The following is a 25,103-nucleotide window of genomic DNA, read 5'->3' as shown; positions in this document are numbered from 1 at the left end:
TTAATGAGCTCCTTAAGTCTCACATTTGGTCTTTGTTATGGATGTTTAAGTAAATATTTATTAGAAGTGTTTTATATTTAGTGTTAATAATACCTAATATGTGAAGGACTACTGCTTGTAAGGAGTAGCAAGCGATCTTCATTCCTGTTATTCTGACCTTAATAACAGTTGACACATATGTGGCTACGCCTATTGAGGACCTTCTGTGAGCACTGCTTGGAACAATAGGCTTAGTAAATTCTTGATAGAAGTTTAAATGAATAGGTTGTAAGCTCCAGGTTTCTTAGAGACAAATAATATCCCACTGGTTTGGAAATGCTAGGTTATTTGATTCCTACAACAATCTACACAGTCCAGCAACATTTCAATAAATCATGACCTCTGGTAACCAATAAATCCTTTTAGGGTTTTAGGGTTGAATATTGCAGGTAGTTTAGAGGGTGAGGATATCTTCTAGGGGTCAGGATGTTTGGATATTTCTCTCTTTTATTTTCTTCTCTACTAACCCTGATGCTGCTGTTCTTGAATGTAGCCTTGGATTTGTACACCTTCTCCTCTATTTTGGAGTTTCTCTATATTACATGTGTTGCCTCAGTCCCTTTGCTGCCTAGTTGTAGTATAAAATGAATGCTTATGATGTCTCATGTAGTTAATGCTGCTAGAGCTGGCATATGTCCTAATAAAAGCAATATGTTGCCCCTGTTTAGGATGTGGTGTATTGTGGTCTTGAGCTTTAGTTCTGTGAATCTGATCTACTTTAGATTAATACAACTGGAACTCTGTGTGTAAAATTTCTGAGATTGACCCATCAGTCTCCTATTGTGTTTCAGTGTTTAGACTGTTGATTGCTCAGGTGGCTCCTAGATGGTTCTACAGGATGTACTGAGACACGTTCTGTGGAGATACCAGCTCAAGACCTGCTGGTAAGGGGTCTGTGTTCTAAGCGCTGACTTCCCAGGTCACTTCTGACTCTGACTGAGCAGGTCACCTAGACTGCTGGTGCCACACCTTGCATCAGGACACACATGCTGTGTCTGAGCTTGTTGTGTCTGAGCTGAATGTGCCTGAGCAGGACCCATTGCAGGAGCTGAAGCTATGGACGTCTGTCCATTGCTTCATCCAATGTGACCTTGGAACCACATAAGACATAAGGTGATGATGCAAGGGCAACACAAACCTTAAGTGAGATTTACTATGCCATGCAGAGCCACCTTGCAGGGCTCTGGGTTGCATAGTAAATCTGGAGTAACACAATGCAGCACAAGTCACTGCTTTGAGTTATTTGCCCTGGGAAGGCATTATATGGGTGAAGCATGGGTGTTCCCAAGCATCCTCCACCCAAGGATTTTGGTGCATTCCCAGATTTACTACCAGTAGTAAACCTGGGAATGTGCCAAAAAGGTTTACCTTCCCAGGGGAGACACGATGAGAAAAACTTTTATTTCTCTTAATTTTTACCTCTTTCTATGTGTGATGACTTCTGCAGCACACGTATGAAAAGGAGAGGAAAAAGCCTCCAAGGATTGTTGTTGTGTAGTAAAGTCATTGCAGACACCCTTACACAATGGTGCAAAGATACTTGCTATGGCAAGAGACTGCACTGTGTGTGCCAACAGAAGAAGAGATCAAAAATGCATCATATCTTAGTAGATATCACACATCCATGTCCTCTCAATGCGAAGCAGTGCAGCACAACAAGTTTTCTTGCTGTGTTGCGCTGCATCACATCTTTGTAAATGTGGCCCTGTGTTTTCAATATGTACTTTATTTTGAGAAATGTTTTGACATCATGTGAATACATATTTGCCATTTTTCAAATACTTTTATAAAAGGTTACTAGATATCTGAAAGATGCATTAACATTCAAATTTTAAACTGAAATTCAGCAAACTAATTGTCCTAGAAAAACAATTAAAGAAAAAATGTCTGAGTCAGTATTCATCTCAGCTTGTTTGAGAGAACATTACATGCTTAGTGAGGAACAACGCATCACAGCTAAGTAGGATTAGAATGGGCTCAAACCAATCACAAGATAGACTGCCCATACACCAGATGTATGAAAATTGTCCTAAAGATACTGAGTCGCTGACTAAAGAGACTAAATGAAGCAATCACTTTTAACATCGGGTGACTACAAAACAGCTGAGACTCGCACTGCTGTTTTGTGAACAAACATCAAAAATCCCCTTGGAGGCAAAATGGCTAAGATCTGTACATATGTGCATGGGGCAGAGTTCTGTTAGGATATACCCTCTCCATGTAATTTTTGGCAATGTAAATTGCAACAAAGGTAAACGATTTCCAACCCTAGATGTCTCTGTGGTCCCTTTAGCGTTACCATAAGGCTGTTATTCAACTGTGATATCAATTATTGGCCTATTGTACAGCATGTTTCGGATTGCACAGGAATTTCCAGTGATGGGAAGTGGCGAGGCCTCTGTGGAGTCATCAGTAAAAATAATGCAGTACTACCAGCTGTTGAAAGATGCTACTGATGGGTCTGTGCGCATAGTCTAATTCTACAAGGACATAGAGCAAAGATCTCTGAAAGTGAACACAATAATTATTTAAAATATACATTCATATGAAGTACATTACATCACTACATTGAATGTCTTCATTTGAAATGTATACATTCAAAATCAAAATGGTTTAAAATAAATTGTGTGACAAGACTGACATGAGTAAGCTGTGAAATAGTTGCATTTTCTGTTATGTGCTACATCAATGATCAATGAAACCTTCAAATATATATGTATTAACCTGAAATGAATCATTTAAGAATCCATTTTTTTTTTCTCTAAGAACCAAGCTCAAGGCCATGCACTGAAGACTCTGGGGACACTTGGAATAACAAGAGTCACTAAATGTTATGACATGTAATGGGATTTCAATGTGAATATATATCTAGGGGGGCTCTGGAGTTGGAGAGAACAAGCACAGTGCATAACCAACAAAGGTGCAGTGTACCCAGATCTGGCTGATAACAGGCACGGCCCTTTGGGGCCTGACTGCAACTTGACAGGATATAAAAGGCACAGACAAGGCCTTCACCCTGCACCCAGGATGTTTTTTTCTCTCTTCTGAAGGCAATTCCTACAGATCTGAAGGCAAGATTACTAAGTGCAAAATGTGTCTGAAGGTCATGACCTCCTCCCAGTGCTTGCTAGCCACCACCTTTGCCCAGCATTTTCTCAGATTGAGGTGATGACACACTTTGCTCAAACTACCTGTGAATAGTTGAATGTCATGCCCAGGTCATATGAGGTGGGAGTCAATGCAGTGTATGGCGCGGGCCAACACCTTAAACATGAGGTTGATGGAAATGGCTAAGATTGTGGTCACTTGTGCCTTGGGAGCACAGAATCCATTAACAGGGCTTGGTTAAAGGTCATGGTTTGTGCCCTAAGGTTGTTGAGTAATGTAGCACTGTGTCATGCAGTCTCCAACAGTAAGGAGCATGTCTCTGAGTCTTCTAGCACTTCTGGAACCTTCTAGAAGCGTAAAGTGCACAGAGGGTAGCCTACTCTTTGTGCTCCTTGTAGAATATATCTATCCATGGGTGCATGATCAAATTTAAAAGAGGGCAAGAAGAAGCATAGGGGCCTTCATTTGTATGGTGAAAAGGCAAATGAGGGAGCTCCCAAAAGTGAACTGTCCTGTATAGGATATCAAAGAATACATTCTGTGTCATATAAAGCTTTTTATAATGTAGAAAAAATTATTGCCAATGAAAAAGTGAGAATGAATATTCCTTTTGTATGCCTAGATATTGGGCAATATAATATTCTCTGGACTAATAAAAGAAGAAAAAAACATATGCCAGATTTAAACATATTCATTGTCCAGTGAAAACTTCAGCAAATAACCACTTTTTCAAATAAATACAATAAAGTTATTATTTGTAACATGTAGAGGTACATTTGAAGTTTAGTTATTCAACACAATGTGCAGTTTTTCAAGATGTTACCATATGTTTTACCTTTCTACATAATCCAAGAGTCTGGAACAATGATTGGATGCAGGAGCATCGTGTCCTCCTATGGCATAAAGAAAACCATCACAAGTGGCAACTCCAACTCCTCCTCTTCTTTTGCACATTGGGGCACAAAAATTCCATTTATTTGTGTGTGGATCATAATATTCCATGGAGCTCAAACAAGAACTTCCATCCCTTCCACCAACAGCATACAACCTGTTTATGAAAGAAAATTAAATATACATTTTTTTATATTCAGAATATTTATGTGAATATTATTCCTGATAATATTGCAAGTTATTACACAACATCAGTGTTATGTGGCACTCTTTCTACACATCATTTACTTGGGGTTATTGACACTTCTTGTCAAACCTCAGTACATGGTGTCCTGAAAGAAGACATTGATTTATGCAAAACAGAATGTTTTGTACACATCACTGCATCTAGATTAGAATATTTTTAATGTTTCAGTGTACATTATGGATATGTGCACCTTGAATATTAAGTAGGATACATCATGGGCCCTTAATATTGTGGCCACCGTGGCCCTGGTGGTCAAAATGCGGCCCTAAATGTAACTCAGAGTACATACAGGCATGTCACTCTTAACCCTGATAAAACAAAGCAAGTTCTTGAAACTGATTACAACACATTGGCTATTGAGGTATTACATATGACTATAATGCTATATGTGAGCATGTGAGGCTGACTATGAACATTCAATGTAGTTTCTGGTATGTGTTTGAGGTACATGCTAATAAACAAAGGGACATGTGCCAGTAATGGTGAAGCATATTATGGTTGAACCTAGCCATATGAGACAGGCCATAGTCATGTGGGGCAGAATACTACCATATGGCAATGGCATGGGTTTATGTTGTTTGTACATTAACCTTTGGGATATTATACCTGGTTTGCCTTAGGATGGTTACTGGTCTGTGTAGCTGAGTATGTGTATTTTCATCAGTATATGGCAGCGCTGCAGATGCAAATAACAAGCTGATGACTTTGGAATGTTGGTACAAAATTTGAATATCACTGGAAAAAGGATGACTTAAATAATTGTATCAGTTCATCAGACCGTGAAATTGTGATGCTGAAGTAATGTATCACGACGCAAACTGAAATGAAATTCCTCCAGGCTCTGACAGCACAGTGCACGAGCCACCAGTTATAGAGTTCAAAGGTGAACATTTCAAGTGCTGGCTTAGAATGCATGGAAGAAAGACAGGATTTATGGAAGAGGATGCAACACAACTCTATTCTTATAAAGAAAAGTACGGTATCCCAAACACCTAATTTATGATTAGAATATAAAAGATGAGAAGACAACTGATGCTAAACAGTTACCGTTATAACAATACATTAAAATGAGGGAAAATAACTGGATAAAAAACTGTACAATATTAAAGTCCAAAGAAAGAAAAGTATCATTCAAACCAGTTTATTGCATTGCCTCTATATTCTTTCTTTATAGTAGAGCATGTTAACAAGTATGTTGTTTTTTTACTTTTTGTAGGTGTCACTTTAACATATGGTACTGGAGCACTTTTGCTACTGTGCATTAATCCTGCACTTTTATTAATATTTTATTTACTTCTTCAACCTTGTCTCCACATTTAGACAAAGCTTTCTCAACATGTTTTGGTTTCTTTATACGCACATAGTTTCTGACATGAAACTCACTACAGATTATTTTGATGGTTGACACGTTTTGTCATTGAATACAGTTATGCCCTGCCGCCTCCCAGCTGACCGGACCCCTGCCTCCCTCCCCTTCTTAATAGCGGGTGTTACTCACTGAGAGAGAAAATCGTCTGACCTCCTGGTCAGCGTCTGTTGCCCTCCCCACTGTGCAGCTCTACCTGTTGCTGCTGCTACTGCCTCTGCCTCAAGCGAACTGAGAGTCTGCCTCACTCCCAGTTCAAGGCCCACCTGCACCCGCAGGCTCCTGCCTTCACCTCATCCCTGGTGTCTTAGTGACCATCTATAAGTATCTTCTGTCTCTCTTTACTACTGCTTTTATGTCTGCCTTTACTTCTGTTTGTTTACTTTTGTTTTTTTAAATCTTTTTATTCAATCTTTTTCCTCTTGTCTCTTTCTCTCTCCTTTCACTCTCCCTGCCCCACTGCTTTACCTGCCCTTCTCCCTCCTGTGAAGCGCTTTTCCCACTCTCCGCCTCCCAGCTGACAGACAAACCCAACTTCACTCCCCTTCTTAATGGCAGCTGCTGTGGGGTTGGGCACAGCGGGCCCGCCAAAGGCAAGCCCGTCTGCACCTGTACACGCCTAGAAATCCCTCTGCACCATGGACCCTGGTCCTCGCTCTATCTGCTGGTTGTACGCGCCCTCAACCAGGAAGATCCTCAGCCTGCCACCTAGCCAACCCCAGGAACACTCATGGACCTTTTTCATTCCACGCATGCTCCTGCACCCTCAAAGGACCACCTCACGATCTCGTACCAAGCATGGCCGACCATGCTCGTCAACACATGCTCCCTCGTCATGCATGCAGTAGAAGTCTGGGACCTCCTTGACTCAACCGCCCTGGGCATCAACTTCTTCACAACATGGATCACCCCCACCTCTGCTCTGGAAATCGCAATAGCCATTTTGGACAACTACAAAATCATCCACAAGGACAGAGCCAACCAGCCTGGAGTAGGCATTGCTATTGTCTGCAAGAACACCCTTCTACTGACAACCACCAACAAGTCACAGTCTCAGTCAACCCATGAACACCTACACTTCCAGATTCAGGGCAACACCCACTCCTCCTTCTGTGGCACACTAATCTACAGGCCCCCCGGGCCCTGACCCCAATTATGCAAAGACATCGCCGACCTCGTCACCCCCCAAGCGCTCACCTGCTCCGACTAAATCCTACTTAGAGACCTCAACTTCAACCTTGATACCTCGGATGACCCCAACACCACAAACCTCCTGGACAACCTCACAACACTCGGCCTCAAACAACTCTGCAATGTCTCCACCCACAGAGCCGGACACATTCTCAACCCTGTCTTCCGAGCAGGGAACAATATCACCATCTTTCACACATTCAAACACCATTGGACCAACTACAAGTGCGTCCACTTTATCTTCACAAAGAAGACTACATGCCACTATGCCCCCTGCTCCCTCGGTAGACGCTGGGACAAAGTTACAGAAGCACAACTCACCAACACTCTCAACCAACCCCCACTGGACACAGCTGATTATCGGAATGCGCCAACAACAAAGTCCTCCTAAGGAAACCTCCAGGGAACCAACAAAGCAAAACACCTAAATGGTTTACAGCAGACCTGCAAGAATCCAAACACTCTTGCAGGTGACTGCAATAGAAACAGAGGAACAGTAAATCAACCGAAGACCCCACAGCCTACAAGAATGTAGTCACCACACACCACAAGAACTTCAGAGTAGCCAAAAAACTGCCATTCGAGAACGCCTCAACACCAACGCTCACAACAGCAATGAGCTCTTCAGCATTGTCAAAGAGTTCACGAACCCTGGGACAGACACCTCTTCCATCCCTCTCTCCAAGACCTCTGCAATTACCTTGCCACCTTTTTTCACTGAAAAATCCAAGACATTTACAAAGACTTCAGGAACCTAGACCCACCGGCACCACCCACTATAAGCACCACACCAGATCCTGAACTCCTGGAGCCCCATGTCCAAAGAGGACAACCAAAGACTCATGAACTCTGTCTACTCAGGAGCATCTTCTGATCTGTGCCCTCATCATTTCTTCAACCTGGCCAACGCCACCTTGTCACCTGAGCTCTGCAGAACTCTCAACCGATCCTTCAAGACCGCCACCTTCCCATCAGAATGGAAGCACAACGAGAACATCCCACTGGTCAAGAAACCCACCGCCGACCCAAGGGAGCTGAAAAACTACAGACCCATCTCTTTGCTCCCATTCCCAGCCAAAAAAACGGAAAAGGCCCTCAACCAGCAATTCCTCAAGACACACCACATCCTAGACCCATCCCATTCCAGATTCAGAAGCCACCACAGCACCGAAACAGCATCTTATCGGCAGGCTTCTACACCATCCGACTCCTGTGAAAGATTTTCAAGTAGATCCCCTCCGACACGAGGAAGATAGTCATCCACACATTTGTCACTAGCAAACTGGACTATGGCAATGCACTCTATGCCGACATAACCAATACACTACAATCAAGACTACAAAGAATCCAAAATGCATCAGTCAGACTCATCCTAGACATCCCCCAACACAGCCACATCTCGTCCCACCTCGCAGACCTACACTGGCTCCCAGTCAACAAGCGCTTTACATACAAACTTCTGATCCACACTTACAGGCACTACAAAACATAGGACCGGCATACCTCAACCACCACCTCGCCTTCTACGTACTCAACAGACATCTCTGTTCTTCCCAGCTTTCCCTTGCAGCTCTTTCCAAGATCTGGAAAAGCACAGCAGAAGGAAGATCCTTTTCCTACCTTGCAGCCCAGACATGGAACACATTACCTCTCAAGCTCATTCAGTCCGCATTACTGAAGCAGTTCAGGAAGGATCTCAAGACCTGGCTCTTCAACTGAGCAGCACATCTATAAACAGCTCCATGAGACCCTACAGGTGATTAGCTGCACTCTACAAATCACTGATTGATTGATTGGTTTTCTCAATATCATCAGACATACAGTCATCTACTTTTTCCATATGACATTCTTGTTTGCTATGCTCTTCCTTCTACCTAGTGCATCAGTCAGAGTTTACTGTATACCTTCTTTACTATCGACACAATGTTTTGTGTTTCTGTGTGATCACAACATGGAAGTTATTGATTTCAAAACCCACTGATCAAACTCTGAAATGAAGCAAATAATTATGTTGACAAATCCAGTAGTTTGGTGGGCTAGAGAGAGCTTCTCTAATGTTTGACTCCAGTAAATTTTAGGAAAGACGTAATCTTTTATTAAATTTTAAAAAAAAAACGTAAATGAAGCCACTTGAGAAGCTAATCATTCGCTACTGAAAAGTTCAGAGGGAAAAATAATTACAACATCAAGACTTGATTCATCTGATTATCCACCAAGACAACAACATGAATGCATTGCTTGGGTAATGTTCTGAGGCGACCTGGGAACTCTAAGGTCAAATTACTCCATATTGTTTTGTTACTTTAATGTATAGCATCCCTGTATTTTTTTATTTTATAATATTTATCACTGGAGAAACACACAACACACCGTTCGAATTGTCTGATCAATATCCCTGTCCATGGACAGACTTCAGTACAAACCCCTCACTCTTCATTTGGTTGAAGGTCACCCAAAGTGTGTTTCATGGACAACATTAAGAAAGTTTATCCTGAAAGACAGAGATGGTATCACTTTGTCTTCTCTGACTAAAACACAGTTACAAATAGAAATATCTTTTGAACCTTTCCAATATGATTTTAAATCTCCAATTGAGAGATTTTCCTTGGGCCACCCTTCTGAACATAATTCAGAAACATTTTTAACAGTAAAACCATTGATTTATTCCTGCACCTATTCTGTAGGCAAAAATGTCAAGGCTGTAAAACCACTGGAGAAACAACAGCTACTAGATATTGGGCCTTATTTAGATTTTAGCAAACGGGTTACTCCGTCACAATTGTGATGGATATCACATCTGCTGAAATTTAAATACAATGGTAAATAAAGGAGGTAATATATCAGCAGACAGGATATCCATCACCTTTGTGACATAGTAACCAGTCTGCCAAAATCTAAATCAGGCCCATTTGTCTTTCATCATCATTACATTGAGATTCATACAGTGACACAATAAGGCAACAAGAAGTCCGCTTTCACATTTTTCATCTCCTGGGTGTGCTCCACATTACATGATTGTCTAATTACTTAGAGGGTAACCTGGCAATACTTGTAGTGCTTGCATTTCTGGAACTACAGTTGAGAATGTTTACTAAGGAAGTAAGATCAGTAAGTAGGACACATTCCCTACCCCACATATAGGAGTGGAATTTATTGACAGCCCAAATGCACCCCAGTAGCTTTTTTTCTATAATTGAATGTCTTTTCTGTAGTCCATCTAGACACAAGAAGCAAATCCAAATATGATTTTTTGTGTCCATTAATTTTTCTTAGAACTGCTCCCACTGCGTTATTACTGGCATCAACCATTATGTAAGACCTAAGTTCTTCTCTCCTGGTACCTAAAACTGGGGTAGTAGTTACAGTCCATTTAATCCCCTCCAACTCTCTTAGTGAGGTTGAGACAAAATGAATGTAGTATTTTACTTAAATAATCACTCTCAGGTTACATGTCTTACTGGCAAATCAATCCCTGCATACATTTGGCATAGAAATCACATAAAAAATGAAAGACTTTGTTTTATCGGGGTTGTGCATGTCTAATACCCTTTAGTAGACATGATAACAGTGTGATCCCCTCACTTCAAATCTGATGAACTAGGAAGTTAATTTCATGTTTCCTGAATTCACATTTATTTTTGCACTAAGCAGTGCCTGCATTTTTAGTCGTTAATAATCTATTAAGAGTGCTGTCATGTGTATTCACACCTGAGCGAAAAAGAGGTAGGTCATCTTGAATATCAACCAACCCATCTAAACCCTTGAACATATTAGACATCAACCGTTGAAACACTGATGCCACTGAAGCAAGACCAAGCAACATGTTCTACATTGTACCCTGTTGCCTCCTTTAGTTTAGAGTATTTACAGGCTTTATGTGGTTTATGCTTTGAAGGCTTAACCCCCTTAACACCATTATTGTATATGGAATCAATAACAGATTGCAGTTCCTTAGCAGATGATGAGGTTTGTTCCACACAGTTGGCCAATTGCTTCAGTTCATGTTGGATTCTTTGGTTTTCTTGAATATTTTTTATTACAGCATATAGTGATGAGTTTTTCACGTGTGAGTTTTTCTTAAAAGATTTTGAATTCACAAGGTGCAACAATAGCATGTAGCACTGTGGTGTAGAAGTCAATTGATTCATAGGGTCGTGGTTTCCTGAAGACAGACTTATTCCACTGTGTCACAAGAGATGATTGCATTTCAAATTGTAACTCAAGGTGCTTGATGACATCCTAAAATACATCCAGAGCTTAATTTTTCCTGCTCCTTGAAGCAAAGGGAGTAAGCATTAAAAAACGTATTGTGTTTCAAACCCTAAGAAATGAAGCAACAGAATTTTGCTTGTTTTAACATGAAGTTGTAAAGCCTTGATTGTGTCTGAACAGTTGTTAAAGGAATGGGTATCACACACCATTGTATAGGCGATTCCCCAGGCACAAAAAATGAATTAAAAAAAATGTTTAGCAGTAGTACTACAGTACTACTAATGTACCACAAAATGCGATTCACATATCTACATTCATAAGTTTATACCTCTGCCTTTATCTACCTTTTAATTGTGAAGACCGCCGCACTGACTGTAGCGATCTTCATACACTTAAGCGCATTCTAAATAAAGACATTTTCAATTTATATTTACATTATTAATACTATAACTTCTTTATATTGTTCTACATTTAAAATAAATATACACAATTAAATAACATTAATTTATGCTATATTTCAGACGATTTAAAAATGTACAAATGTTTACACTTTCACCTATACTTTATAATGAGATAACCGCCTCTATTGCAAAGTCTCTACCAAGTCTGCTTAACATCTGAAACAGAGTAAATAAAAAAGAGAGTGAACTTCAAGATTCTTATTACTAGAGTCTCTCAAGGAGTGTCTTGGAAACACTCAACCACTAGCTCCAGCCAGACGTGTATATAATCTCCACTGGTGTAATACAGTGGACAGTTTCATCAGTGGATCTCCTACCAGGGCATGAGGTAATCCAGGTAAGAGGCACCTTCACCAGGAGGGAAAGTATCTGGATTAAGATGAATGGTGGGGTTGGTGAAAAGAGTTAAAATTACCTCATAAGTCCTAGTGACTTCAATGTGAATTGGGATAATGGGAAGGTTAAGAGCAGAGAGATGTTGCACTATTAGTCCTTAACATCTAACAATGCAGTCTACGTTCTTTCAGGAAAGGGAGGCCTTGTTAGGTTGGTAGGATTTCATCAGACCCTTCCAGATCAGATCCCCATTTTTTCTATATATGATTGTGCCTAGCAATGCTATTCAAATTTTGGAGTAAGTACATTCACTCACAGGTCTTCGTAACAAGCACTTGTTGCATCTACCTTAGGGAAAACAAGGGGGACAAATGAAAACAATTTGACTAAAAGAAATTTCACAGGTAATTATCAGAGGGTTAGCCCGATGTGTAATCCACCTTTTGTGCACCCACTACCAATAAGTGCAAAGAATGTAATAATCATAAGTAATGATCACCATCAGTGATTGCAACTAATCTTGATATCTGTGTGAAATACAGAACAATCTTATATTATAGAGGTAAAAAAAAAAAACTATGCTGTTTTTTACTGACAGAGGTAGTTCTCCCAGCATTGGCTCTACATATTTTTGAAAATACATAAAAATGCTGGGAAGCGTAATGTTTTCTGGGGGTGGCATTGTTTTTGATCATGTTGGTGCATGAAAAATAATTACACAGAAGGTTCAACTCTAATGCTCATGGCATCACGTGTGGTCAGTTGTTATTGGTCATTATATCACACTCAGGGAAAAAGCTTAAGTTTAAGTGCAATTATATAATATGTCAATCAAGCTATGTGATGGTATTGAAAGTACTGAAATAGATTTAGACCCATAGGTTACGGGTTGAGGCAGGCGGTCTCGTCAGAACCAATTGCAAGTTACACAAAAAGTAAAAATAATGGTCAAGAAGAGCTAAGTTTCAGAAATAAAGACCATTTTGGGTTGTTAAAAGGTGGAGTCCTCATTATCACCCCGTGGCCTTCACTTACTTGTCAGAGGTGACAGCCTGGTATTTGCACCTAATACGTCCTAACCATCCTGGATCATAATAGTGACTGGTTTCCATCGGGTATTTAAGGATGAGTGAATGCAACCTATTAACCATGTATAGCCCCTTCCATGCAAGCACAAAAGAGGGACATGTGTCAGTGTTAATCTAGTGAGGTTGGGTGAAATGTCTTAACTGGCTGAGACACAAAGGTATGTTGAGTGCAGGTAATGACATAGATGTTGGTATTAGTGGAATCACCGGTAGAGTGGAGTCTGTCCTCCCCAATCAGGAAAATAGACTCAACTATACATGACACTTTCAGCAAGATTTTAAAATAATTATAAAGTGGATTAAATATTTTTAAAAGTAAAGAAACTTTTTCAAAACGAGTTTGCAATTTTTGTGTTGAGTATGTCAAAATCAGTCTTTGGAAGATATGCAACAGAGCCTGTCTTCTAAAGTATGGAGGGTAGACATGGATACACATGCCCTTATGTTCAGAAACAAATGCCTTAAGTAGTAAATTGTGTATTCAAAACAGGTCATCAAGTAGTATTACCAGGAGTATCAGGAATATATGTACAGGAAGAGGTAGGGGAAGAGGCCGAGGCTGGCTATCACACTGACAAGGCCCTCATCATGATGAATACATGGCCCTCTTTTTTCAACCATTTCCACCACAATTTGGGGGCTAGATGAAACCATACAAAACCGCCTGCACACCCTCTAAGGTCCCCCCCCACAAGGTTTACCCCCTTGTATGGACCTCCTTTGCTATGAGGAGCCTAGAACTTCCAATGAGGAAGAATGAAAAGAGCGGTCAGATGGGAAGACCAGGGCATTCAATCCAGAAGCTAGACTAAAGACCATACACCAGGGACCAACACCAGCAATTGCAAGTATTCAACATCACTGACACAATCCTAACAGAATAACAGATGTCCATCCTCAACAAAGGACCTATGGACCACTGCCTGCTCTGAAAAAATTAAACGAAAACGTTTAATTTTTTCGTTTTGTAATGCATCTCGTTTTCCTTTAAGTAAAACGAGCTGCATTACTAAAAAAAAAACTGCTTTATTTAAATTTACAAGCAGTCACAGACATGGTGGTCTGCTGTCTCCAGCAGGCCACCATCCCTGTGAGTGCCGCCTCTCGCAAGGGGGTCACAAATTGTGACCCACCTCATTAATATTAATGAGGTGGGCCTTTGCGACCCCCTTGCGAGTCGCAGATGGTGTCAGGGGCACCATCCTACATTCTGGATTGCGACTCGCAAATTGCGAGTCGGTCTGACTCGCAATTTGCAAGTCGCAATCCAGATTTTTAGTATATCTGGCCATAAGACTCAGGGCCCACTTTTCCAAGTTACTTCTGCGTAGTAAAGTTACGAGTGCAGAGTCTCTGCACTCAAGGCGGAATTTCCACACAAAGAACTGCTGTGCGTAGACTCTGCCTGAGTGTAGAGATCTACCCTCCCCGAGTGCAGAGACTCCGCACTCAGGGCTTTACTACACATAAGCACCTTTGTGGAGATGGCCCTCATTTTTCACTAGTATGTGATTAACTTGCAATTTGGGTTTCATACCTAATAAAAAACCTTTCTGCAGTCGCAACCAGCCTGATTCTGCAAATCTAAGGTTCACCATATTTTTTGAGCATTGATGATATTAAAAAAATTAAATTATAGATAAACCCTACTCACTTGCCATTTAACGCAGCAACTCCAACTGTGCTTCTGGCAGTAGCCATACTTGCAACAAATGTCCACTGCTGGCTCTGTGGATCCCATCGTTCCACTGTACTAAGATAGCTCCACCCATCATGACCTCCAACTGCATAAATAGGTCCTTCAAGTACTGTAACGCCTACGGAAAGAGGCAAAGCGTTACTTTTTTAAGTTCCATGCAATTGATGGACCTGTAAAAGATATGACAAGTAACATATTTCCGTTTGATCACACAATGGGTATAATAAAATGCAAAGAATGCAGGAAATACAATGAGGGAAGCAGCATTACAGTGGAAGCACTGGCAAAGCCAATGGGTTTCATCTACGTTGTTTATGGCACCTTGTTTTTAGTGGGCTTTCTGCAAACATGAGGAAGATAATGAAAAGAATAAAAGTGAAAACTCTGCTGCCAAACATGGCGGGTATATACCTTAAAAATAAAAAATATATATGTATAGTCTTGGTTGGATCAGTTCCTGTCAATGGCACTAGGCCAGCCACACAAGTGGTGCAGCATTGTTATCGGCAAAATTGTGACAATGCTGTGTGATAGAAATTTTGTGGATTTCATCACAGAAATATGAAGAAAATGTGTGTTTTTAGGCAACGTTTTGGATTTGCAGGGCAATGTGGGTAAGAAAATGGTGTGGGATGCATGGGAAGCACACCACTCTGGACTCCCCAGATGTCTTGTTTTCAGAACTGTCTGGGCCTATTAGGTTTTTCCAGGTGGCAGCCTACCCATGGCCAAAAAGTGTAGTTGTTCACCACTGCAAGTAGGAGGACACTGGGAGTTAGACAAACTCTCCTGACCCATTTGAAAAAGTAAAACCTAAAAGAATCAAATGTCCTCTTGTTTGCTACTGAGATGAGATGCTTTAGTCTGCAGGGGTGCAGTAAGACTGGTAAGGTTTTAGGTGTGTGAGTGGGGCCTGATGTTAGACTGTGCAACACCTACACCATAATTTTGTTAAAAACATATACTGCTGCCATACAATAGGATTTCTGCCCCGTGGGTCAGATTAGGATAATTACCCCATCTGTCCCGGGGGAAGCAGAAAGACTTTCCACATTTTTATGAGGGTGTGGGTATTGTTCTGCCCATGCTGAGCAGCCCCCACCTGTACAGTTAAAAAAAAGTAATTACTTGTATTTAATGGGTTTTGTGCCGCCTGGAGAGGCAGATGGGGATAATTGCCCTCATCTGCCCCCCATGACTGCTTCTGTTTTGGGGGTTGTAGGAGCATGGCCATATCTATTCTGGGCAGCCCCCACCCCTACAAATAAAAAAAGCAGTCCCTGGTGTACAGCAGTCATCCTGGCTCCCCGAGGGTGTGGTTTGGGGTAAATGTCCCCATCTGCCCCCAACGGGTTCAGAAAGAAGGCTTCCCTTTTTAGCAGGGTTGGAGACATGACCATGCCTATGCTGGGCAGCTTTCACCCCTGAAATTATAAAAAAAAGAAAAAAAGAAATCCCTGGTGTCTCCTTGGCAGATAAGGGTAATTGTTCCCATCTGCCCTCCAAGGGGCAGAAAGACTATTTCCATTTTTTTTTGGGGGGGTCATGGCCATGCCCATGCTTGGCAGTTCTGCCCCCTACCATTGAAACTAAAGTAAACCCTGATGTCTAGTGGACTTGTGATGGTGTAATTGACCCCATCTGCCTCCAGGTTGGCAGAAAGACTGGAATATTTATTTATTTATCTGGAGCATAAGCCTGTGCCCAAATGACTGCTCCCCCCTCTCCCAGGAGCCCTATTACTCATAGGGCACACTTTCTCAGTTTGCTCATCATGCACCTTAAAACAGGTGCACATGGTGCAAACAGGGAAAGTACATCCTTTTATGTTAATTTCACTGCCCCAAGACAGTCACGAACTCGTGCTGCCCCCAAGCCAGTGCATTCAAGTGAAAAACAGAGCAGCTGCTTTGAAGCTGCTCTGTGTTTCACTTTGAAGGCAGCAACGTATCTGCATTTTTAAGGAGGATTAGAGAACTTCTTGCACATGGGTGCAGTGAGTGACTGCACCTGCCTGCAAGGGGTTGTCTGGAAGGTCCATAGGACCCCTTTCCCCCTCTCCAGAGGGCAGCCATCAGTGGGAACACTGACAGCTTCTTTGCCTCTGCGCCTGCATCTATAATACAGCACAGGTGCAGAGGCAAAGTAATTCTCTCATTGCATGGGGGCACACCACCTTGCAAATGAGGGAACACCCTTTAGTGATATCGCTGGCGCTATATGTGCATTACAGAAAAGGTCGCACAAGATTCTGAGGCCCTTTCTTAATACCAAATTACCCCGGGTAGCCTCCTGGGGCACTCCCCAAGCTGGATTCCAATAGGTAAAGATGCCACTGGAAATGGGATATTTTCTCTTTTCCAATGAAGCAATCCTTAGCACATTAGGACCATGCAGAGGATGTTTTTTAAAGATATCTAATTTTCTTTGAAACTCTGCGTGACATGCAGGATGACCAAATCATCTGTATATAGTAAATATGGACAATGTCCCCCCGCCCCCTAAACATGGGGAGAAAGAATGAGTCAACTGTAAGGGTACAGGCAGACCATGCAAGATACAATGCAAACAGCGTTGATGCCAAAATGCACCTTTGCCATATGCCATTGTTGATTAACATTTTATGTCAAAGTATGCCATTGTTATCAAGCACTAATTTAGCCTAGGCTACTTCTCCTTAAATAATTATTTTAACACTTCCAGCAAACTTTTGGGCATATTCCTCATGTTCCCCAAAGAATCGCTCGATCTATTAGTTTGAAGGTGGTGCAAAAATCAGTGATACAGCAAAACAGATTACCTACCTTTCCTAATAATTCTTGGCCTATTGCCCATAAGCTAAAACAGTGGTTTACCCTTGCGTGCCCTTGCGTAAAACACGTTTCTTCATTGGAACTCAGTTGGTATCCTCAGTCCAAACCTTCAAATATTCCAATGTAGCTTTCGATAAACTCTTTACACCTATGTCTAGTAAACAAATGAGGTGGTAATTTTGGGAATTAGACTGATCATTCCTTTTCAGAATTGGCTTTATTATTGCACCATTTCAACTAAAAGGAAAAAAAACGAGATGGTAAACGCTCTAAACGGTGGACAAAAAATCTAGGTATCCAATCTATATTGTTTTTGATGCTAAATGTCGTCAAGTTAAATGGCATGCTGCCCTTGACAGGCTAAGTGCAGAAATGATCATATTTGCCATTTCCAGACACCCTTCCTTAAATAATATTTAATTTCCATCTGCATAATTTGCTGAGGTAGTTATTTTCGGTGACCACTGCATTTAGAACTCTATCATTCAAATGTTGTTGTTTTTTATTTCTTTAATAGCCGTGCTTATTCTGCATTGGTTTTCTCGGATCACCTTGCCCAAAGCCGTATTACTCGTTTGCCTTTTATTTCACCTTAGCTTTCCCAGATTCTTCTTTAGATCCTGACACTGACAATTAAACCAAACAGGGGATGTTTGGCTTTTTAATCTCACTTATATACTACTGGTTGCATTCTTCCTTATACTTGCAAGCAGTGAACGAATCTTTTCAGAATTCAAAAGTAACAGCTATTTGTCCCGTTGTTTCGAGTTACTGATGTCAATTCTGTTAAAAGCTGAAGCAGGGCTAGCAATGCCAACTACTTTCCATCTATACGTCTTAACAGAAGTTTGGGGTAACTAATTTGCAATGGCTTCATTGGAGCACTTTCCCTCATTTTCAAATTTAGGGTCAATCGTCGCTACTGTCAACATTTACCACCTGGACGTTTTTACACAAAGATGGCTTTATGGTTTCAAAAGCAAATGCAAGCCTGTAATTGGAAATCTTAACATGCACTCCCAAAAGATTTTTAAGAGAGTGGTGGGTTAAGGTCAATGAACCGCGACAGCAAGACGTTTTTCACACACCTTGAGTCCTCAGTGAGACTGTGAGTATGCCCAAATTACATCACTGGGATAACGTGAGAGGGAAATGAGAGAGAAAGGAAAGAGAAGAGTGCAAATGAAGAAATAAATATTTTGGATGGAACAAAAAAGAACGAGTTTAACATAGAAAAAAGAACATAGAAAAGGGGGGAAAGGGAAAATAAAAAAATGGATGAATATCAAGTGCTAAAAAGGGGAATTAAAAATAAAAGTTAACCATGAAAGCTCTCAGCATTCTGTGTCTGGTGACCGGTTACCAGCTTCTGTGTTGTTTTTTATTACTTGTTCTCAGTGTGATATCAGATTGATTAAGGAGCTAGGAGGAAGTTAGTCATGATAATATAATGTAGCCTTAAAAGTAAAGATGGACTTCACCAAAACAGTTACTTTTAGCCTGCACTTGCCATCTTCCATTGGAGATCTATAGCAATATTGGGACAATGAGAGAATGATTCGGGGTGCCTCTCAAAATTAATGTTTTTATCATGCAATTAGTAAATAATGTATCATAAAGATAATGCTTTTGAGGTTCAATGTTTTTGGTTTGTGTAAAAGTGCTTTGAATAACGAAGTAATTTAAGGTGGCAAAATACAATTAAAATTAATTGCAAGGTAAGCTATGGTGTATTTATGTTTCGTGTTTCTGCTGTGTAGTCCTGTTTTGATAGGGCTTTCCGTCCTGGCAGTTTATAGCTTTACAAGTTCCAACATTAGTCAGTATCAGCAGAGCTGGGACGACACTGCAGGAACAGCAAGAGACTGCTGCTACCGAGATGAAAGGGATGGCTCAGTAGTGTATAAGCTTCATTACCTCTAGGTCCCTTGTCCTCATACCAGTCATTACTCATTTACTACTGTGGATTGATATCAATCCTGAAGGCAATAAACAAAAGATGAATACATCAATCAACCTCACCCACCTTTAGATGGGTGGGCGAATAGGCTTATATTGTATAGTTTACTGAAACTATTTATTGGTCCTGCGAAAATGTATTTAGATGCAGTCTTGGTTGAGAAAAGTAATATTAAAAAGCAAATTGAAAGTTTCAATGTGGAAGGAGTTGCTAATAACGTTTATGAGACTCTAGATTGAATATTAAATAGATTTCTGGATGAACAAAGAAATAGAAACAGGTTGGAGCTACTAAGAGATCCAAGGGATTGTAGTGCTGGTAGAAAGTACAGGTGTGTGCCGAAATATGAATCTATAAAAGCACCAAGGCATTTTTAAAAAGTGTAGAGCGATCAAAAAACAGTTATGTTGCATACAACTTCAATGAATAGAGAAACAAGTACTGAGATGGGACATGTGAGTATAGCAAGTAAGTGTAGTATTAAAGTATCTTTTTTAGATGAAGTGAGGATGAGATTGATACAAAGAAATATCAAAGCAAAGGAAATGGAAATAGGAAAAGGGAAGTAGGAAATAGTAAAACAGGACAAGATAAAATGAAAACAAAGACAAAGGGAGGGAGCTCAAAATCTCATTGTAGAAAAGTAGACAAGAGGGGCGATCACACATGCTCCTCGGCAGGCAAAAGAAGAGGGGACACATCAGTAGTTATTGTATTGATTATATCAAATATGTTAATGGATGCTGAATTAATGACACTTAATAAAGGGTTATCACATCCTGATTTGTTGGAATTAAATCAGACATGTTTAGATTTGTGAGAAACCTTACATTAAGAAATGTTTGAAGTAATCCCTACAAAATCTAATATAGCACATGCAGTAATGGGTAAAATGGAAACCACATTGAAACAAGTGCTGGACATCTCCACTTTACTAACTTAGTATGATGAGACTGAGTTGGATTTAGATATCCTAGCATTTCAGTATTAATTTAGGATATACCTCTGACTCAAGTTAAAATCTACATTCATGTTGGATCTCCCTTCTGAAAACTGCATATATTTTTACCAATGTGTTTTACTAGATATAGGTAAACTAATAATCAAAATCTGACAAAAGGAGAGTGAGACACTTATAGAGTGTTGCAAAATGATAGGAATATCATTAAAAGCAAATCAGACAAAGGAGGGATGCTGAACTTTGATACTATCATACATCAGCAATGAGGAATATTATCAATTGACCATTAAAGATAAATTATCTACAACAAAAAGGGAAATTATACACATGTTTGAAAAATGATGTAGGAAGCTATGGTTTTAGTTTTGTGAGTAAATGCCTTCAAAATTAATGTCCTATATTACCAGTGACATTTATATGTTCGTTTATCCAAGGTTCACTAGAAAAAACAGGCAAGTCCATCATAGCTGATATTGGGACTCTGATGGGAAGTGTTTCTTAATTTGTTGATAGCCATTGCTTTGAACACTTCTGGCACAAATAAAGGTTATAACTAATTTAAAAGTTACAAGTAATTCATTTCACATGATTTTTGATATTCCAATGTAACATGACTATATTATGGAAATTATTAATTGGAAATTGTTGTATAGCTGTATTGATCACAAGCAAGAAAAGTATCCATGAAGGACATTATGTAAATGAGATCAGCTAGATAATTCATTCATAATCACATGCTGGTAGAATTAGCCACTTTTGCATTGGAAAGTAAATTATTTTTTGTCAGGACAGTCTATCAACACATAATAGGCACTGCCATGGGCTTTCAATTTCCTCCCTTATATGCTAATCTCTTTATTGGGAAGCTTATGAAGAATCACATGGGAGACATACTTGCACAAGGATTTGAAAAGAACATTTTGTTATATCACTATTTTACTTATGTCTTTTTAATGTGGAAAGGGTCAGTTGAGGGCTTAAAATTGCTCAATTAAAAATTGAATGGCAATGATTAGAACATAAAAATGAGCCTGGATCATAATTGTCATTCTTTGAAAATGTGGATTGTGATTATTGTATAGATTATTGTATAGAAAGGATACTTTTGTCAATAGTCCACTGCATGCGAATACTTTATATCCAAGGCATCTGCAAATATCTTTTCCTACTGGAAGTTCAAACAGATAAGTGGCTTTGCTGTAAGAAGGAGGATTTTGAGAATGGATTACCACGATCACCAGAAGATTGAAAGAAAGAGGGTACAAGAAAGATAACATGTTACACCTGCTAAGAGAATTGGGGCTGTGAACTGGGATACTCAATAAAGACATACGTCTGATTTAAGTGTAGGGAAAAAACATGAAGATTTTGATTATGATATTCCTAGATCTTGGGTTCTGGTTTTCAGAGTATGCACCCTGTACAACCAGGAATTACCACTTCTAGTCAGGGTAAACTAGATACACACTTAGAGATTACCTGTGCTCACCCTCTGGTAGCTTGGCACAGAACAGTCACGCTCATCTAAAGAGGCAATGTGTAAAGTATTTGTGTAGCACACACATACTAACACAATGACAACACCACAAAACATACTCCACACTTTTAGAAGAATAGATTATACTATTATGAGTAAAACAACAAAACTCTAATCAGTAGAAGTTGAGATATGAATTTTTAAAGAACTAACAAAAATTTGTGCTTAGAAGTCAATAACGCTAAAAGGTTACTTGAGGTTGCGCTGACTTGTGGTAAATCCAAAGTTTAGGCCAAATGTGGGACGATGTGTCGCTCAGTCAGCAATCTGGTGTCCGTAATTGGGGCAGCTGCTGCAATGACTTGGTGTCAAGAGAAAATGCACTGGTTCTGATCGGCACAACGTCATTGATGCATACATTTTCTTGGGTTGCAGCTCAGATACTTACTCCCACAGGCCCAGGACTGGATTGGCACCACTTGGCAGAGTAGGACTCTCAGCAGACAGATCCCAGGTGCTGTCTGCAGGTAGCAAGCAGCATTTGATGTCCCTCATACTGCAGGACAACAGTGGGCAAGGCAACAAGTTCTAGGAGTCACTCTGAATTCACATAAGAGTGATCCACTCCTTTCTCAGTAGGGTAGAGATTAGCATTCAGCAGGGTAACTCACCAAAACAGAGAGCAGTCCCTCTTGGAAAGCAGTCCAGTAGATTAGCAATCCATGTAGGACAGCAGTCCTTATTCCTAGCAGAGTTCTTCACAGGTCCAATAGTGTGCTGATTTGGTAAGGCCAGAGACCCAGTTCATATATCCAAATGTGCCCTTTGAAATGGAGGGTGACTTCAAAGAAGGGTCTTGAAAGTGTGCAGAACTCCATTCTTCCTAGCCATGGCTCCAGACTATCAGTAAGGGGTAATCATCCTTTTACGTGGGGACAGGCACTCCCTCTTCAGGTGTATGTGTCAGCTTCCCTCCACCCTTCTTGCCCAGGAAGAGGCATCAGAATGCGGATGAATGCAGGTTGGTGCTCAGATGCTCCTAGCCTTACTGTGTTTGTGGCTGTCTAGAGGGAACACAAAAAGTGTAGCTGTCACCCATCCCAGACTTGGACTGGACACAGGCTGCAGACACACAGAGCTGTAGGAGCAGAGATATGCCCACTTGCTAAAAGTGGCATTTCTAAAATAGTAATGTTAAACCCAACCATACCAGTAAAAAGAATTTACCATTACCATTCCAATGATATGAAACATGATGCAGCCACTCTTTTCTGATCAGGAATTATGGCTGAAAAGTATATTAAGGAATTCCCAATGCTGGCCTATGAGAGGAGTAGGCCGCACAGTAGTGAAAAACAACTTTGGGAGTGTTTCAGTACCAGGACATGTACAATTTAAAAGTACATGCCCTGCCATTTATTGAAATAGCACCCTGCCCCATAGGTTACCTAGGGCCTACCTTAGGGTTGACATGTGTAATGAAAGGGGAGTTTAAGGCTTGGCAAGGGGGTTTAAATGCAAAGTCAAAGTGACAGTGAAACTGCACACATAGGCTTTGCAGTGGCAGGTCTCGAACATTTGTAAAGGGCTACTTAGGTGGGCAGCACAATCATTGCTCCAAACCCTCTAGTAGCATTTAATTTACTTGCCCTGGGTATATGGTATAACAGTTTACAGGGGACTTACAAGTAAAGTAAATATTCCAGTTGTGGATACACCAATGTTACCAGGTTTAGGGGACAATCACATGCAATTTAGTGCTGGTCAGCAGTGGTAAAGTACTCAGAGTCAGAAAGGCAACAAAAAGATGCAGCAAAAATGTGATACAAACAGGCAAAAAGGTTTGAGGGAAGATCACCCTAAGGTTGAGAGATCTAACAGAGATGTATATCAAAGGACTTTGAGGTATATAAAATACTTAGGGCTCATTAGTATCTTATATTAATAAATGTGTTTAAATCTATAGAAAAATCTTCCAAGAGACATACAAATGAAATAGGATTTAATTAGAGGTCACTTGAGTGAATAATTTTTTTGAATGATGGGATTTAATAGAGTTAAAAATATACAATACAATAGAAGGATGGTTACATTTGAAACAGTTGTAGGGTTATTAAATGTGTAGGTGTGGAGTGGCTGCATATGGCCAATGATCTATTTTCTATATGTTTGGAGAAATGTTTAGATATCAGAGGTTTTGATGGAGTGATATTAAAATCGACATAAGTCTTTAATCTGAAATGAAGGCTTTATATATACACTATGACCTGTCAGGGGCGGATAAAAACAAAAATGCCTTTTGTGCAAGATGGAGTATTATGGGTGGATGTATAATTTAATGAAATAGCTGTAATGGTAAAATCGAACAAGGACCCTGATCATTCTAAGAGTAAGTACTAAAGAACTGAGAATGAATTCCAAGTAATTCTAATAGTGGAAGAGTAATAAAGATGAATATAATCGTATGATAGTTTTAAACAATATTACAGATATGATATCATATGCATTCTCAGTAGTGACTGTGAAATAGCAATATGTCTGCTAATCTTTGAATGCATCTTAACTGGGGTACATGCACAAATGTAGTTCAATTTGGTGCCAAATATCACTTTATTGATTAAGTGCTTAAAGATTCATTTTTATTTGTATGTACATCAGTTTACTGTGTCTCTCTTTTTTAAAATTGCACTTAGTGTGGTCCTACAGAAGCAAGAGATAGTCCCGGAATCTGTGTTGGTCTATCTTGGATTTTTAACCAAGACTTAAAATGAATATTTAATCCAAAAACATGTAGAAGAGCCTCTTAATTGTTTTAAGGACATTTTGAGACTTCCTTTCCAAGTGGGCAAAGTCCACATAGATGGAGGGGAGTCAGATTGGAGGTTTTAATAATGATTATGCACATATCTTTGTGTCTGTGAATGTGTGTCCAAATGTGTGAGTTGTGTGTTGGACTCCTTGTGTACCCTGATGAAATGCTGCCTCTCACCTATTTTTTTATAATTCTTTACAACATGTGGCCATCCACAGGTTAGCTCCTTATGCCCACTCAGTAAGATGCCGGCCCAGGAGCAATGGTGGTAATCTTTGAAAACTTGCTGGCATCTATTGGATGATGATCTTTGCCTACTTGGGTAAAATGCTAGTTCCTGCATGAAAGTGTACTTTCTAGGAACCTTTTGGTAAGCATAACATCATGCCCACCTGGTAAAATGTGTTTCCTGCCACAATTCTGGTAATTCTTGGCATATTGT

General features: G+C 40.1%; 1 protein-coding gene across 1 annotated transcript in view; it reads right to left on the bottom strand.

Annotated features, from left to right (window-relative positions):
* KLHL1 (kelch like family member 1) overlaps positions 1–25,103 on the bottom strand; it is a 1,088,169-nt gene that overhangs the window by 60,365 nt on the left and 1,002,701 nt on the right. Inside the window, exons 8-9 of the mRNA XM_069205295.1 lie at positions 14,594–14,756; positions 3,983–4,195 (exon numbers count right to left, since the gene is read on the bottom strand). Of these exons, the coding sequence (XP_069061396.1) occupies positions 3,983–4,195; positions 14,594–14,756 (376 nt within the window). The remainder of the gene's footprint in view (positions 1–3,982; positions 4,196–14,593; positions 14,757–25,103) is intronic.

This window comes from Pleurodeles waltl, chromosome 8, assembly GCF_031143425.1.
Source record: "Pleurodeles waltl isolate 20211129_DDA chromosome 8, aPleWal1.hap1.20221129, whole genome shotgun sequence".
Classification (NCBI taxonomy): domain Eukaryota; kingdom Metazoa; phylum Chordata; class Amphibia; order Caudata; family Salamandridae; genus Pleurodeles; species Pleurodeles waltl.
The sequence above is the reverse complement of the archived record's forward strand: the minus strand, read 5'-3'. Positions and strand labels throughout refer to the sequence as shown.